We start from the raw sequence: 17,115 nt of genomic DNA, 5'->3' as shown, positions 1-17,115 counted from the left end.
GCAGGGTGCGGACCACGCTCCCGCAGCGTGCATCCGATCCTCCGTCACATCGGGCCGGGGCACGGCGCCAGCAGACGCATTACGCCGCGCTGCTAGCCCGCTCGGCAGGCGCCCTTTACTCTGGACTTATACGGCCCACATTTTAAACACCGTCCATTTGCACAGCCGGGGATTCCTCTGAAGCAGCTCCAGTAAAGAGCCCCGGCTCGCGGGCGTGACCGCAAAACCGCAGGCTTCAGCCAAGCAGCGCAGTATGAGAGCTGTGGCACAGGGCACTTAGGTTAGAGGCTGCAAGATTGATTCCCAGCTGGGTCACTGCCACTGAACCCTTGAGCATAGTACTTAAACCCAAACTGCATCAGTGAAATGTCGAGCTGTATAAATGGATTGCATGTACAGTACACCAAATAAATAAATAAATAAATAAGTGGTGTAAGACATTTTGGGTAAGAGTGTGTGTTGAATGGTACATAATACGATAATAATAACAAAAGAAATAATAATAATAATAATAATAATAATAATTACAACAACAACAACAACAATACGGGCCAAACTCTATACCCTCTCAGGTGAAGCAGAGACAGGTGCCTGGGTGTGCAGATGAGTGCCCCAGGTGAGGTTTGGGTGGGGGAGGGAGGAGGGGGAGTGTTCACCTGTGCAGCCCGTAGAGCCCTTCCGGACAGAGTAGCCCAGATCACAGTGGCAGATGAAGGAGCCCTTGGTGTTCTCACAGTTCCCATTCAGACAGATGTTTTGGTTTAAGTCGCACTCGTCCACGTCTGGCGGGGGGGGTAGCAGGGGGGGGGAGGGGGAAACATACCGGCTCAAAATCTAAAAATAAAAGTGGACTCTACTCGGACCAAAAAAGGAACCTCAGGCTCTTGTGCAGCTAGGGAGGAGCCTGTCTGCAGGTGGGGTGCTTGCATTAGACTTGCCCCTTCCCTACTTAGCAAAACCAAACACAGCGTGGCACTTCAAGCATACCTATAAAACTGCCTGACTGTTTAAACTTTAATGAAAATATTTCATAGCTACTTAACTTTGGCTAAAACCTCTAAAACAAGACAGAGTGCATAGTTTACACTGAAGTATTTCGGTTGGGATGAATTCAAAGAAAGCTACCAAGACACGTCTTCATATCCTCGGCTGCCATGAAGCCGTCGAAGCAGAGGCACTGGTATTCCCCCGGGAGGTTGGTGCATTGGCCTCCATCACAGATGTCCGCATTCTCCTCACACTCATCAATATCTGCAGAGAACACAGCGCATGTTTTCAGTACATGACAATAATTTGCTAATGGCAGTCAATAGCTTTCTAGTTTATGTGTTCAGGTTTCAGTGAGCAGGTGGGTTCATGTGTACAGGCCCATGTGTGCTATAGTGCATGTGGTTCAGGTTTCAGAAATCAGGTGAATTCAGATGTACGTGTCCAGGTGTGTTCTAGATTATGTTTTCAGGATTAAGTGATCAGGTGAGTTCAGGTATACGCTAACAGGTGTGTTCTAGTTCATGTGTTAGGTTTAAGTGATCAGGTGGGTTCAGTTGTATGTGTCCAGGTGTGTACTAGTTCAAGTGTTCAGGTTTAAGTGATCAGGTGAGTCCAGGTGTGTGCCTCACCTGTGCAGCTCCTGTGGTCAGGCATGAGGGCATAGCCACTTTGGCAGCTGCACTCATAGCTTCCCTCTGAGTTTGTGCAGAAGGTATCACAACCTCCATTCTGGATGGTGCATTCATCGATATCTGAGAAAGAGAGAGGGAGAGAGGGAAGGAAATGGAGACAGACAGACAGAGTGAGAGAATGGGAAGGGCAAGAAAGAGAATGGGGAGAGAGACAGAAAAAGAGGGAGCGAGAGACAGAAAGAAAGAGTAAAAAAGATTCTAAGATAATCCAGACAGAAGACACTTATATCTTTGTTTTCACAGTAGTGCAGTACTTCGGCGTTGTATTAAAAGATTTGGTGGTGGGTTTCTCACCAACACAGGAGAGGTGATCCTCTGTAGATTTGTATCCAGTGTCACAGGAGCACTGGTAGCCTCCAATCAGGTTCACACACTGCCCATTCCTGCACAGCGTATCGCTCAGCTCGCACTCATTAATGTCTGCAAGGTAAGAGAGACATATTTTCAGCTCTACAAGCCAAAGATGGGCGGAGAGGGGGTTATTTTAATGGCTGAAAATCTTTCTGTATATGTATGTTCAAGGGCCAATCTCCTATAATCCTCCAGTAAAAATATATGAGCAATTAGCACACATGAAGTCATTCAACACCAAGACGTTCGCACACAAGCTCCTTGGCCAAAACAGCCGGCTTAAGATTATTATAATAATGACCCACCCAATTATACTCTAATCAGAGTAACAATGTAAATTGGTGGAGATGTTTAGTCATGGAGGTGAACAGCGCAGCTCCATGTCTTTTAAAAGAGCCCAGAACATCTGCAATCTGCTTTCAGACCTCAGTAGATTTATTTGCTCATGTGCAAATCTCAACGTTGGGGGCTGGAAGCAGGCAGTTTTCATGGGTACAACGCACACACTCTGGGGCTGGTTGCAACAGCTGGATGTAAGAAAGGTGGTCTTAACTGTCAAGTCATTTGTAGCTACGTCCAACGATGTGTTCAATATTTACACTTGTGCCACCATCTAAAAATATGAGCAGGTGTAGCTAAGTCCAGTGTAGACAATTCGAGTTGATACACGTTCATGTTGATACATTCTGTTGTGCGTTGCTAGGCAGTATGTGCTGCTCAGCTACAATATTGCTGCTGCTCGATTTGTTCCGGTCAGAGACGTGCTATGCATAAATTGAGGTGAGAACGCGTCAATTAATTCACACAGCTCAAACCTGCTGAAACGAAAGAGTTCAACCAGCTCACTATCCCCATATATGTTGAGAGGATTTGTCCCATCTCGTAATATTCTGTCCAAAAGTTTCACTTATGCCTACCCCGAAGTAGGCGTAGAATTTACACACAGATGTAGCGCTATGCCCAGTTGGTGCGATAGTGTAGGTACATTTTCTTGCGTCTGACCTTGCGCACATTCTACATCGGGCCAGACCATAAGACCAGGCGTATGTCCAGTTGGTGCAACCGGCCCCTGTACAGTGAGAAAAGGGTTTCTAATGGACCCGCCCATCTCAATCCAAAACCAGCTCCACCCAAACCCCATCATTTCACCCTCAGGAACACATCCACCCAAAAGCCCAATCACATACAGTGTCAAGAGAAAGAGGGAGGCCTCTACTGGGCACACAAACCTCCACCCACACCTCTCCACCCATCTCTATCCAAACCCCAGTCAGTTATAGGCCCCCAAGCAATCAGAAACTGATCTTACAGCATCTTCACCACATGACCATACCCCTCCAAGCATACAGAACCTCCCACATCCACCCACATAGCGCTCCAAACACCATAATCTCACTCCTAAAATCATGCAATGCCTCAGGCCAAGAACAGGCCCACATACCCAACAGCTCACAAACAAGCACACTCAATAGCTCCCACGTCCAGTACCCTCTGAATCTCACACAGCCTTAATTCCAGACACGCAACTAGCAATTACCAGGGAAATCCCTCCCAGCATGCACCAGCTCTCACCCAGACAGGCAGACCCATCCACAGCAATCTCATGCCCATTGGGACAGGTGCACTGGAAGCTGCCCTCTGTGTTCATACAGTCCCCACCCCGACACAGCAGAGGGTTTCTCTCACACTCATCGATGTCTGGGGGGGGAGGGAGAGAGAGAGATTACATATATTTTTTGTTTTCAGAGTGATCAGAATATAATTAAGAATATAGTTATTTCCACTAGTAAGCAGGAAGATAAGAATGTGCCTGCACAGAAAACGATTTAATTGAATTTTATTGTATAGCAAATATACAAATACTGTCCCTTTTTACAGACACTATCACAAAGATACTTTACACAAACAGAATACTCAACACCTCTAATCACAATTTCCTTTAATACCCATTAATACTACAGTACAGGCCCTTCAGAATAAATTATCAACTATGACCAGAGCTATTTAGCCTTCTTCCTGTTCTTTGATAACACAGAAAATATTACAGTCTATGAAGTATGCCTCAAATCTGGGGCTGTGGTTTTTAAATGTGGAGAGTGCACAGTTTCAGCCTTGTGCCTCAGATTCAGTGTGTCCAGTGCTGCGTGTGTTCAGTGTGTAACCGCATAGGAGAGCAAACGCGTGTAGTGCAGCGCAGGCGTGTCCTCGGCTGACCCATGCAGTTCTTCATCATCATGAAGCCGCTCTCGTAGCCCTCGAAGCAGTCGCACTTGAAGTCTCCTGGCGTGTTCACACAGGTGCCTTGGCCGCAGACTTCCGGCATAATCCGGCATTCATCAATGTCTGTGAGGATTGGCACATGGCACACACAATGTTAATCCATGATATGCCCACACACAGGCATACACATGCACACACAAACACACACAAATGTGCATGCATGCACAGTCACACACACACACACACACACAGTAATGCTGACTGACTTGCAAAAATATTCACATTGGAATAAACTCAGTTCAGAACAGTCATTGTTCCTGCCCAACACAAACAATTATCCAGTCAGCATCTGTCCTGCAACATTTTGGCCAAAAAGAGATTCCTAGGTGATGTTAGTTATTACAGGTAACAATGTAGTTTAACCGTGCTAATGCATAATGTCAAACAGGCCCACCTGTGCAATTCCTCTCATAGTTGTCCAGGGCAAATCCATTATCACAGTGGCACCTGAAACTGCCCACAGTGTTCCGGCATCTTCCATTAGTGCAGAGAGTGTGAATCATCTTACACTCATTAATATCTGTAGAGCCCAGATACAACAGAGAGAAACAGTTAGCGTTAGCACAGTCCCTAAATGGAAATGGAAGACACACGATTGGTTATGTGTGGTGTTATGCCACCAGTGAACCCATCCCTCAAATCTTCAAGCATTTTGTAGTCATGATGATATAGTCAACCTTCATCAAAAGGTTTTTCGATGTGAGAGAGGGGAAAAACTTAGTCTTTTCAATTGTAAAAAAGGAAATAGTAAAATTTGGAAAAGACCAGGTTTGAAGCCCTCAAATAAACAGAAAGTAAAAGTGACACTCTTCAGAGAAATGGTTGGCCATAAAGAGGAACAATGGGATGTGACTTCTTTGGGATAGAGGAGAGGGGTTGTGAGGACCCTACCTTTGAGGAAGGGTTTGCCATTGATGATGTCACCGCGGTGAGAGTAGCCGGGCCCGCGGGGGCAGAGCTGGGCGAATTCTGGTGTGCCCTTCTGCGGGCACTCATCACACTCCGTCCCCCAGGCCACGCCCACTGAGCAGCAGCACGCATCGACACGGTGCCTCCCGGGGATGGGAGCCCCACAACGCTCATCCGCATGAGTCAGATAACACTGCTCAGAGCGCAGGTCTGCACAAACACACGTACGGAGAGATATACGCACACATGCAAATACGCGCGTGCACACTCATAAACACACCCAGTGCATACGCTATGCATTAGTGCAACTGTTAAAATGTTCTTGGGTGTGTATTGTACCTTTAAGTAAATAAACTCACAGACATACACATACACACACACACATGTATATACACACCATGCACACAAACAAGTACATACACACACACGTATGTACACATGAAGATACACACATATACACATACATATAAACGCACCCAGTACATATCCTATGCATTAATGCAATACCTTATTTTCATGAGTGTGCACTGTCCATTTAAGTAACTGAATAAAAGCACACACGTAAATATACGCACATGCACAGACACATACATACACAAGTGTACACACCCCATGCACACAAGTACACACGTGTGTGGGCACACACACACACACACACACACACACACATATGTACACATATGTAGATACACATACAAACACATACATACACATAGATCAGTGCAAGGCCAGCTTTAAAAATGTATACTGAGTGCTAAATGTAGATCAGTGCAGTTAACTGCCACTAGTCAGCAACAGATCTTCGTTTAGCACAGTACAATCAGCAACAATGACAACAGCCCATAAGAACCACATAAACGTACCAATGCAAGTTCTGCCAGTGGAGTCCACAGTCATGCCACTGGGACACTGGCAGATAAAGGAGCCTTCGGTGTTCACACACTTCGCATTGATGCAAACTCCCGGAAACACCTCACATTCATTTACATCTAGAGCCAGGAAAGAAAATTGAAACCATGCCCTAAGATCTATTAATAATCAACTTAAAACTGTTGAATCAGGGTTCTATCAAAAGCAGCAAACATAAAGTAAAAACAAGGCCACGTTTTTTTTTATTTTTATCTCAGTACAGTACAATTTTATATTGGACCCATGTAATAAAGAGGAAACGAACAAACGCAATGCAACTTCACACAAGGAATGCTACCCTTTCAATGACAATAACTATAATGACTCTTTCAACAGCTGAGAGCACAAGACTGCTGTAAAAGGCCCAGCCCTCCACATTTCTGCAGCTCCAGAGACTGGCTTACCTTCGCAGACTGTCCCTCTGACTCGGGCATACCCTTTGGCACAAACAGGATCTAAACCAGAGGAACAATGGGTAGTGCATTAGAAAACCTATTCACACAAAAGTGCAGAAAACTGTTTTCACACAGAGAGCTAGTGTCAATATCTGGATACACTAACTACAGCACAAGTAGAGATGCCTCTGACAAAGTGCTGATATTCTCTAGACCGAGGGGTACTCAGATCTGGCCCTCGAGGTCAGTAGCACAGCTGGTTTTCATTCCTCCCCTCTAATCAGGGACTTTTTTGAACCTTGTAACATTAGCGGAGTTAAATCTCTGGCCAATCAGTGACATTAATTGATCAATTAACTATTATGTAAAAAAGAAAATCTGCAGTACCACCGAACTCAAAGGCCAGATTGAGTATCCCTGCTCTTGACCGAGGGACCCAGAGGGTTGTTTTACTTGAAAATGAACAGCCAGGACAGACCCAAGAAAGAAGGTGAAGTGGATCAACTGTGCAATTATTTACAAATCAATGCAGGACTGAGTAAGAGACTAAATGAGCACACCCTGCAGCTCTCCAAGACCAGGGTTGGCTACTCCCACAGTGGGCAACATGATGGGCTTTGCTCACCTAAAAGACATTGGCTTGTCAGCAAACATTTTACCTCACACATATTCTGGAGGTCAGCAGTACACATTTTAAGTTGAAGTTCATTCTCCGACAGTTATTATATTATATCGGTATTATAAAGCGCCTGTCTTATAATCATCAGGAAATGCATAAGTATCAAAAAAGTCATGATAATGACTGTTAGGACATGGACGCCAGAGAAAGTGTTTTTACGGCATTGCAGTGACCATTGAACACCCAAGTCACTGGTATGTGGAAGGATGAATTATCCAAAAGTCGTCTGGGGTCATCCATGCTAAACGGCACAATTTCCACTGATGGGCTGTAGGGGGCGTAACCTGTAGGCTCACCTTTGGTACAGGGGGAACAGGGGCTGCCCCAGGCTTCCCCCAGCGTGGCGCAGCAGTGTGACTTTAGCGTGGCCCCGTTAATATTGACCTCACACCTCCCGTCAATGTGCCTCAGCCAGCACGTCCCTTTGGTCGTTTCTGTGAAAACCAAACACACACAAATAAACAAAAAAAAAAAAAACGCTCTCATATCGAGAATATTGATATTTCTGCATTCTTCTGCTGTCATGGCTGCCATCTGTGTGACAAATTTCTGGAACAAATGAGAGAGATTAGTTTTATTTACAAACGTTGCATGGGAAAACGTTTGTTTTTTTGAGAGTTCACATTTGTCTGTCTGTCACCCAAATAACATTCCTCCCTTACAACCCCCCCCCCTCCCCCTTATACCTGTTGCAAACATATACTCTAATCCATGGTCATCATGGCCCATATATACCATAAACCCCAGTTGGAACCTTACTCACCCACACAGGGCCAAAATAACCACCCACCCACACACACACACACACACAGACTCCACACCACATTTCCAAACACTGATATTGCCATGCTCACCCAAACAAACAAACTCCACCCTGAGTACAACACACAGATGATGGGATTCAGTCAACATATGTCCTTAATTATGATGGATTATGTGCTTTTCTTTGAAAACAGTTTGGAGAGTTCAGTAAACAACAAAACTTGTTGAATCTGTTTATGAAGAAACATTGAATGATTGAGATTACCAGGACGTCAAAGTTAATGATGAATGTGGACTGAACACAGGGAAATAAACTGCCCAAAATACCCAGCCATGATCCCAGACTCCTCATCCCAATTATCCACATGCAGGCACTACCCAACATCCACAGACTCAATCAATCACATTTTATGTACATAGCATTTTATTTATATAGACTCCACCCACTCACCCACACACTGGGTTCCAGAGCTGTCCGTGGTGCTGCCTAAAGGGCACTGGCAGAAGAAGGACCCCTGATTGTTCCTGCACTGCCCGTTCACACAGGGGTTTGACTCACACTCATCAATATCTGGAAAAGAAAAAACAGACACAATCAGTACCATTTACTGCCAAACAAATCCACACTCTACAACCAAGGCAAAGTCAAACCAAGACAACAGCAGCAATCTCTGAAAACCAAATGTAAAGAGAAGAGAGCATGCAAATGCTCACCTTCACACACGTCGGTCTCTGAGTCGAACCTGTAGCCCTTGGGACAGTGGCAGGTAAAGCTGCCTGGGGTGTTCCTACACTGGCCTTTATCGCACAGGAGACTGTTAGCAGCACACTCATCAATATCTGCCAAGAGAAAATTACATGAAATTTCAATTAGCTCTGTTGCACCAAACAAAATGGGAACACCAAACAACCTGAAATAAAAAAAGAAAAAGCCAACCCACCCCTGCAGTGCTGGCCTGACGAGTCCACCTCAAAGCCCAGGTTACAGTTGCACCTGTAGCCCCTCAGCATGTTCTCACAAACTCCATTCTGACATATGTCTGGATCCAGAGCACACTCATTTATATCTGTAACACAAGAATACATGTTGTTTTCTTACAAGATAGTTTCAGTTACCATTACAAATAAGACTGTATGTAAAAGAGACATAGACACACCCTACACTTAACACAGGACAAAAACAAGCTCGCAGTGCTATCAGCGCAGTAAATCAATATTTAGGCTGTACGAAATGCAGCTGGGGGGAGGGAGAGGGAGGCTAGCCAGGAGAGTTCAATGACCTGACCACTGTTGGGAAGAAACCTTAAATTGGTTAGTTTTGGTGAGTATGGTCCTGCACCTTCAGCCAGATGGGAGTAACTGAAAGAGGTTCCAGGCACTGGGGCACCCATCTCAACTGAGAACTAATGCTTCAGCTGGTCACTTGCACCACAATGGGAGTGTTTATTTGAGTGCAATTCAGCTTGTTTAAATCGCTGTACATGCTAATACTCATTGAACAGCCACTATACCTCGGCCATCACTAGTGGTTCCTGGTCCATGGCTGCAGAGAGCGGAGTATTCAGCTGAAGAATAGCCAGACAAGACACAGATTTAATTTTCGAGAAACCTAAAAACACTTGGAGAGAAAAAAATCAGATACACCTGAAACATTTATGCTTTCTCCTGTGTCCTGTTTCAGCTAACAGACACAAAATGCTTCAGTACAAAACTGAGATTTTACAGTTTTAAATTCCATAACTATATTTGTTACATTAGATTCCTAGAATTCGTAATCCAAAGAAACACAAAAATGTCTTCAACTATGGGTTCAGCAGGACAGGTTCCAAGTGGTGAAACGGACCTGTGAGGTGATGGTTCATTGAGTTCAGAGTCTTGCTGTTGAATTGATCCACGTCACCTTACGACTCGTAACACTGATTTACCATCACCCACAGATGGGGGTTCGAGAGCCTTGCCTGCAGAAACACTGCTGCTCACTCACCATTAAACCGAAGCGATCTTTGGCTTTGAACAGTCATTTCCTTGCGGTAATGGTGCACAAGGGGGATGTGCCAAAGTACATTCCCCTAATTGATCACAGCTTTTCATTTCTCAGATTGTATATTTATTGAGGCGTAACAGCACTAGGGTTGGGTTGGAAACCCGGAACCACTATGGCACTGGTTCCCATATGACCAGTACCTACTGGACCAAATTTCAATGCAGATATCAATGCCAAAAGCGAAATGGTAAAAATTATAAGTATAAAGTATCATTTAAACAATTAAATGAAACAATTCAATTGTTAGATTTCTTTACCTTTGCGATAAAAACACACAGTCTTTCCTCTTTATTTTAAATAATGTATTCAGGCACTTTTTAGGCACCTGCACCATTTTTAAAGTACCGTTTTAGCATCAGTATCGACGAAATATAAACAACACCCATTCCTAACAAGTAGCCAATCATACACACCCTCTTCTGAAGCAGAAATGGAACATGAGGTCAACTGCAGCAGTGAGTTTATGTCTACAGGCGTACTGCAGCAGAAGGGATTCTAGGAAATACAGTACCTGAACTCAGGGATGGGCACGGTCGACATGGTTCCCCAAACGCAAACTCCGCACTGGCGCAGCAACACTCCGACTTGGTGACAGCACCGAAGAGGGGCTTCACACACTGGCCCCGCTTGTAGCCTCCGTAACACGTGCTGCGCATGTGGGTGTCTGATCAACAAAGAGAAAAATGACTTGAGCTCTCACTTACAGATTAGGGATCATTCCAGCCAGTGGCATCTACGGAACATGAGAGATATGTGGACTATGTGAATCAAAAGCCGTGCTAGCTGGAACACGGACAAAGTTCATCATCATCCAATAGTAACTGAGAGAACATTATAAAAATGTCTCCAGAAGTAGAGGTAGTAAAATAATAATAATCATCATCATCATCATCATCACAATAACAGCTGATATTCAGTCCTGTCCTACTACAGGTGGGAGACCAGTGTTTGACGGGCAGGATCGTAGGGAAGCGTCTCACTCACCCACACAGACTCGCCCGTCCAATCCCACGGCCAGGCCGGCCATGCAGTCGCACCTGAAGGAGCCGTCCGTGTTGACACAGTGGCCGTTCATGCACATTCCCTGAGTTTCACACTCGTCAATGTCTGCAGCAGAGAGGTTAGCATTACCGGTATGGAAACGGGGTGGGGGTCCACTCCTGACTGCCTCCATCGCCAATCATCTTAGGAGCTCAAACAACCACCTTCTGTACATGAGGCTGTGCAAATATCTAAGCTAGGCCGCTCTCAATCAAACATCTTATCCCAGACTGCAGTTTCATCACAAGTAACGTAGTCACGACTACACCGATTTAAATAACGAAACTCAAACAGTTACCTGCAAAAAAAAAATGTTGCTTTGTAAAATCTAAAGAAGGTCCCATAGTAAGCATTTCACCAAAAAAAGCCTGCAACCCTTGAAAGAAAGCTTTTGAACCAGTATAACATTTGCAATATACCAAAGATAATGCCTTCCAGAAACGCTGCAGTAATGGCATATGGGCTCACCAGCATTGTGCGAGTGGAACGGGTTATGAGACTGCCCGTAAACACCTTAGAGGTGCTGAGAGCTGGAGGCGAGAGCACTCCGCCGTGCCTGCTTCTCATATTATGCCTGAGATCACTGGATTCAATTTCCAAGCTGCAGACAAAGGGTTTTCTCAGGAGCCGACCACAAACTTCCCCTGCTACAGACACGAGTCTGCGGCCAGGTTCTGCTAGACTACACAAAGCAGGGATGAGTGCGTGTCACTGAGAGTGAGGGTTGGACGGTCTCACTGCGAGCTGAAGGCATACCTATGCAGAATCGGCCAGTGCGGTCCAGGCGATAACCCAGCTTGCAGATGCACTTGAAGCTGCCGTCCTCGTTGATGCACATGCCGTTCATACACATATTACTGTTGCGGCACTCGTCCTGATCTGCAGCAGAATGGGATCCAGTAAGTCATCACCATGGGGATAAGAATTACAGGCTCTTTGTAGTTCCTCAGGGTTGGTGGACATACCACTCATACAGTCACTTACAGTTAATGTTCTATTATATACATTTAAATACCGTTCATACTATCATAGTAATCTAATGCTATGAAGTCAAATAATGCCTAACATGGTTATGTATAGTCACACATCATGTCATGCTGCTATAAACAATCCGATTGCATCTGACACTATATTCGACACAGTGTAGAGTTTCATATACTGTCACATACAGAGTCACTCCATTAAATACAGTGAGATTGGTCCTCATACTATGACGCACTGTTAGATATGTTCTCCCTGATGTTGTAGAACAGGAAATAGACCTTATTCTGAGAGCTATTCGGTGCGAGTAACAGGAAGACAGACCTTGGCAGTTCTTGCCGTCGGCGGTGACCTCGAAGCCGGCGTTGCAGACGCAGTGGAAGCTGCCCTCAGTGTTGACACAGCGGCCGTTGTTGCAGATTCGCCCGTTCGCCACACACTCGTCCAGATCTGTGGGACACAATCGCACAATCACTGACCTACACACACACACACACACACACGCACATAAGCATGCGTGCGCATGCAATTACAAATTGTCGATCAATAGCCAGCCAGTCAAGTAATAATCTTACTTCAAATGCAATGCAGGATAAAGAACCATAGAAGAATATAGGGAAACATGGCTCAGGAGGTAAGACCGATTGTCTGGCAGTCGGAGGGTTGCCGGTTCAAACCCCGCCCTGGGCGTGTCAAAGTGTCCTTGAGCAAGACACCTAATCCCTAACTGCTCTGGCGAATGAGAGGCATCAATTGTAAAGCGCTTTGGATAAAATAAATAATAAATGCAGTCCATTTACCATTTACCAACCACAGAAAAGCTACAAATCTGGCAGTGTACTGCGTGAGCTGATTCAGCATGCGCATGCAGTGCAGTGGCGGGGGCAGGGGCGGTGGCGATCAGGTCTCACCTCGGCACTCTGTCCTGGTGGCAGTGCTCTGGAAGCCGGGTGGGCAGTGGCAGAAGTAGGAGCCAGCAGTGTTCACACACTCCCCGTGCTTACAGGGGTTCCTATCACACTCAATCTCATCTGGGGCACAAAACACAACCATCACTCCACCGAAAATCAACCACAGACAAACCGCTCAGTGAACCAGCAAATAGCGGTCATTCAACAGCCACTCAACTGTTAATTGACAAACAATGAGATTATGAATGCATTATAATTGTGTCACATCGTGTTTGGGTTGTTTTTTTTCCCTTTTGTATGAAGGAATTACAGCATACTTTTCTGTAGCTACTGTTGCTCATATAAACCTACGGAAATATGCTTGTGAACTTCTTTTGGAAGTCATTCAGATTAGAGATTAAGCTTAAGTGGAGGTAAAGTTTTATCACTATGGTACTTAATGAGAAAGTCAGCGGTGCATTGTGGGAAGAATGTACAGTACCGATGCACTCCCCCCTCAAGTCCAGCTTGTAGCCCATGTTACACTCGCAGCGATAGCTCCCAGGAATGGGGATGCAACGGCCATTCAAGCACAGGTTCCTGTAGGCCTCGCACATGGTGGTGATGTTCCGGGGCAGAACAACTGCAGAGACAAACGGAGAACGTGCAACCTACCACCTCAGTCACTGCACTGTCCTAACACTGTCCAACTTGTTCTCAAAATTGCCTTTTCTCAAAATCAATCTGAAAACAAAATTATACATGCCACTCCATGCAAAGTCATCTACCAATCAAAGTAATGATTTTGTGAAACATTTTTGTAGAAAGCCAAAGGTTACTGAACTGCTAATCCAGGACAACAAGAGCGGATGCGCATGATTGGGGGGCTTCAGAAATAGAAATGCGTACTTGAAGGTTGGGGTAATTCTGGCCAAGTTGGCCCTGGCTGTGGATAAGGACCGATACCCGGACCCGGACCTGGACCTGGAATTTGACCTGGACCTGGAATTGGACCCGGTCCTGGACCTGGGAACCCAGGGCCATCTGGCAGCCCAGGTACAACAATCTGGACCTGAGAGCACAGCCTGTGGTGTTCCTCTGGAGGCGAAAAGGAAAGGTGACAGTATTAGGTCATAACCCACCTGCAGTTTATGTTACCAGTGAGTGTGATTTAAGTCAATCAAAGTGCTCAGCCAGAGAGAGAAGAAATAATCTGGTTGGTTTATGGGGGTCAGTGATTGACAGCATATGAGTGGCTCCACCTATTATGGGGTTAAGCATCAGTCTCCCACCATAAACCTCACCCCTTCTCTTGACCCACCAGTTAGTATTGCTACACAGCTCTGTAAACACTGTATTAATGCGACACATTAAAGTACAGCTTTGGAAGGGTGCCAGGGTCATGACGGGAAGGCTGAGTGTGGGGTGGGATAAAGCAGGTTTAAAGGGTTCAGACCTGTTCCCCGGGCAGGGCATATCTCGGGGGCGATCCCGTAGGACCAGCACCTTCCACTGTCGCAGCAGCACTGCATCTTAGTGAGGAGCTGGGAGTTCTGGTTGGCACAGCGGCCATTCAGCAGGCTGGAGTAGCAGTAGCCGCTGCGCGCATCTGTGGAGGAAAGTGCATTCATACTGTGCAAAAAGCAGGCGCTTCCCGGATTCATCAGACACAAGTACCATACGTCAGTTCCTGTTCCACATCACACGCTCCATACGCCACTTCATGAGGTTTAGCCTCCATAAAATTCAATAGATGCCTCATTTCTTCAAAAAAAATCTCAAATAAGCAATATAGCAATATAGCAAAAAAAATAAAGCATGAAAAAGTTGATCTGAAATGTTTGGCTGAACTCATTATTAGAGGAGGATAGCCTCTTCACTCTCCAGACACCCACACCCACCTGGGCTGGGTCCACTCTAGTCTCCTTCAGCCAGCCTTAAATACAGCTGGTGAAATCCATGTGCTCAACTGAGATGGCGCTAGCTCTCCTGTAGTACACTGAGTAGCCTGTAGAGTGGAAAAGAATTGTGAGTCTAGTCTGACTCAGTTACTGTAGCCTCTAATGTGGAGGGTGAGTGTACCCAAAGTGCTCGAGCATGTGTGCAGGGGGGACTGTCCCAGCTAGGGTACTGCACACATGGCAAGTCCATAATTATGGATGCAACTTCTGGAATACTGTTGGAATTATGGAATTCAAACTCCTTGACATATTTGAGCTGAGTTTTCCAACTTCCCATTTTCCTGTCATTATAAAAAGGATATTTCCTCTGCCAATGCAGAAGCTCCACAAACAGTGAGTTTTCCACCCATTGCTTTTGAATGTTTCTGTTCTGTCCTTATCTAATCAAAACCGGGGAGACAGACCAAACCAGACACTCTCCTCATCCTGCATAGAGGAATGCCTGCACTCAGAGATCTGTGCTACAGACAACAGCAAGTCTGCACATTTAATGAGTGGATGGGGGGAAGAAAGAGTGAGAGAGGAGAGTGAAGATGAGAGAATGCAACTTCAATGTTACATTTTTGTTGTTTATGCTTTGGCAGGATGTACTGACTGTATTTCAGGCCAATTAAACACTTAAATTTACTAAACTGGAGGTGGGGAGAGACAGCCACAGCATGATACAGGAATGTACAGTGTGGTGCGACACCTTCCTCTGTTCCCCTCACAACAGTAAAATAAAACAACAAATTCCTGCAGAAGCTGCACAACACTGACCTACATTCTCCCTGCTGGGAGTATTTGGAAAGTTTGCAGTAGTTTTTAACGGCACAAATGCGCACGGCAGCTTTTGAGGAAGCAGGATCATCTGAGGACAGCCTATTTGTGGCAGAGAAACTCAGCGGGTAATTTATAAAACTGCCACAGCACCGAGGCCTCAAGTTTAGAAACCCCTCCTGATTCCTGCAGAAGTGTGACTGAAAACGACACAAGCTTGAAGGCAGTGGAATACTCTCTACCTTTCATCTTTCTATCTTAACTTCCATCAATCTATCTGGCTCCTCTCTCTCTCTGATAATCTGACATTTTATCAAGTGAATTTCTGTCAGAGTAAAGAGGCCTTTTTTGCTAAGAATATCATATGAAAGCCACAATGATATTTGCTGTATTTTTGTGGAATTTATGTACGTTAGTAATCCACTTGGCTTTATAAGGAATACATCAATTACTGCCACCTAATTAGATGCCTGCAATGCAGACTAAATTATACACACAATCATAGAAAATGGAAATTAACGTCATACTGTCCATGATTAATACAAACATCTAAATAATACTATACGTTGAACAGTCATTGAAATGAGGGAATGTTTAAAAAAATCCTTAAAATGTGAACTTTTACATTGAAACCTTTTCTTTAAAGGGACACTCATATTTGTCCTATGCCAATACCTATGCATCTGGAACCATCGACAGGGGTGTAGTACCCCTGGGGACACTTGCAGAAGTAACTCCCGGCAGTGTTGGCACACTCGCCCACAATGCAGACCCCAGGGATGGCGGTGCACTCGTCGATATCTACAGGCAGAGAGTGAAGGGGCATGGGTGATTAAAGAGCTTTCCTGAACAGAGAGGCAGAATGGAGAAACGTCAGAGAACAGTGGTTTCCAAACTTCCAAATCAGCCCACCCTCCTCATAACAGATACACACAGGGAGCTGCACTTTAAACGCTGTCAATTGTTTGATTACAAATCTAAAATTGTTGAGTCCAGAGCCAAATCAAGAAAAAATATATTTCTTTTGTCCCAAACATGAGGCTCTCAATACATTTACAGAAAAATAGCCCTTCTTTGTTACATTTCTTACAATGTAGCTTTATTGCGTGTTCAAATATGGAATTAGAAGGCAATTAACAAGTCACAACAACAGCCCTAAAGCTTTTTGTGTTTAGTTTGAGTTTAATTTGACTAGCGTGAATCTAATCTGAAGTGCAAAACATGAGAGTCAGATATTTTTTCACATTTATGTCATGACCCACCTCAATCCCTCTCACAGCCCACAATTTTGGAACCATTGCTTAGAAAAATCCAACGGTGGTTACAAAAGGACACCACGAAGGATCCACCAAAAGAATTTCGAACAGGATTATTATTTCCAGGAAGTGCACTAATGACAGATTTAGCAAAACAGTACTCACCACCTCAATTTTGGAAGAAATCAAACATTAGCGGAACATCAGCAGGAGTAA

At 45.0% G+C, this 17,115-nt stretch overlaps 1 protein-coding gene across 1 annotated transcript in view; it reads right to left on the bottom strand.

The window, feature by feature from the left end:
* LOC135242761 (fibrillin-1-like) overlaps window positions 1-17,115 on the bottom strand; it is a 46,669-nt gene that overhangs the window by 15,405 nt on the left and 14,149 nt on the right. The window contains exons 9-32 of the mRNA XM_064314032.1: window positions 16,319-16,444; window positions 14,380-14,532; window positions 13,833-14,021; window positions 13,426-13,566; window positions 12,945-13,064; window positions 12,358-12,483; window positions 11,809-11,931; window positions 10,996-11,118; window positions 10,523-10,675; window positions 9,479-9,532; window positions 8,909-9,034; window positions 8,682-8,807; window positions 8,419-8,538; window positions 7,502-7,639; window positions 6,536-6,586; window positions 6,086-6,211; window positions 5,205-5,432; window positions 4,708-4,833; window positions 4,248-4,376; window positions 3,606-3,731; window positions 1,977-2,102; window positions 1,620-1,742; window positions 1,126-1,251; window positions 657-782 (exon numbers count right to left, since the gene is read on the bottom strand). Of these exons, the coding sequence (XP_064170102.1) occupies window positions 657-782; window positions 1,126-1,251; window positions 1,620-1,742; window positions 1,977-2,102; window positions 3,606-3,731; window positions 4,248-4,376; window positions 4,708-4,833; window positions 5,205-5,432; window positions 6,086-6,211; window positions 6,536-6,586; window positions 7,502-7,639; window positions 8,419-8,538; window positions 8,682-8,807; window positions 8,909-9,034; window positions 9,479-9,532; window positions 10,523-10,675; window positions 10,996-11,118; window positions 11,809-11,931; window positions 12,358-12,483; window positions 12,945-13,064; window positions 13,426-13,566; window positions 13,833-14,021; window positions 14,380-14,532; window positions 16,319-16,444 (3,105 nt within the window). The remainder of the gene's footprint in view (window positions 1-656; window positions 783-1,125; window positions 1,252-1,619; window positions 1,743-1,976; window positions 2,103-3,605; window positions 3,732-4,247; window positions 4,377-4,707; window positions 4,834-5,204; window positions 5,433-6,085; window positions 6,212-6,535; window positions 6,587-7,501; window positions 7,640-8,418; window positions 8,539-8,681; window positions 8,808-8,908; window positions 9,035-9,478; window positions 9,533-10,522; window positions 10,676-10,995; window positions 11,119-11,808; window positions 11,932-12,357; window positions 12,484-12,944; window positions 13,065-13,425; window positions 13,567-13,832; window positions 14,022-14,379; window positions 14,533-16,318; window positions 16,445-17,115) is intronic.

Source organism: Anguilla rostrata, chromosome 16, assembly GCF_018555375.3.
Source record: "Anguilla rostrata isolate EN2019 chromosome 16, ASM1855537v3, whole genome shotgun sequence".
In the NCBI taxonomy this organism is placed as follows: Eukaryota; Metazoa; Chordata; class Actinopteri; order Anguilliformes; family Anguillidae; genus Anguilla; species Anguilla rostrata.
Note: the sequence above shows the minus strand (reverse complement) of the source record. Positions and strands in the feature narration are given on the sequence as shown.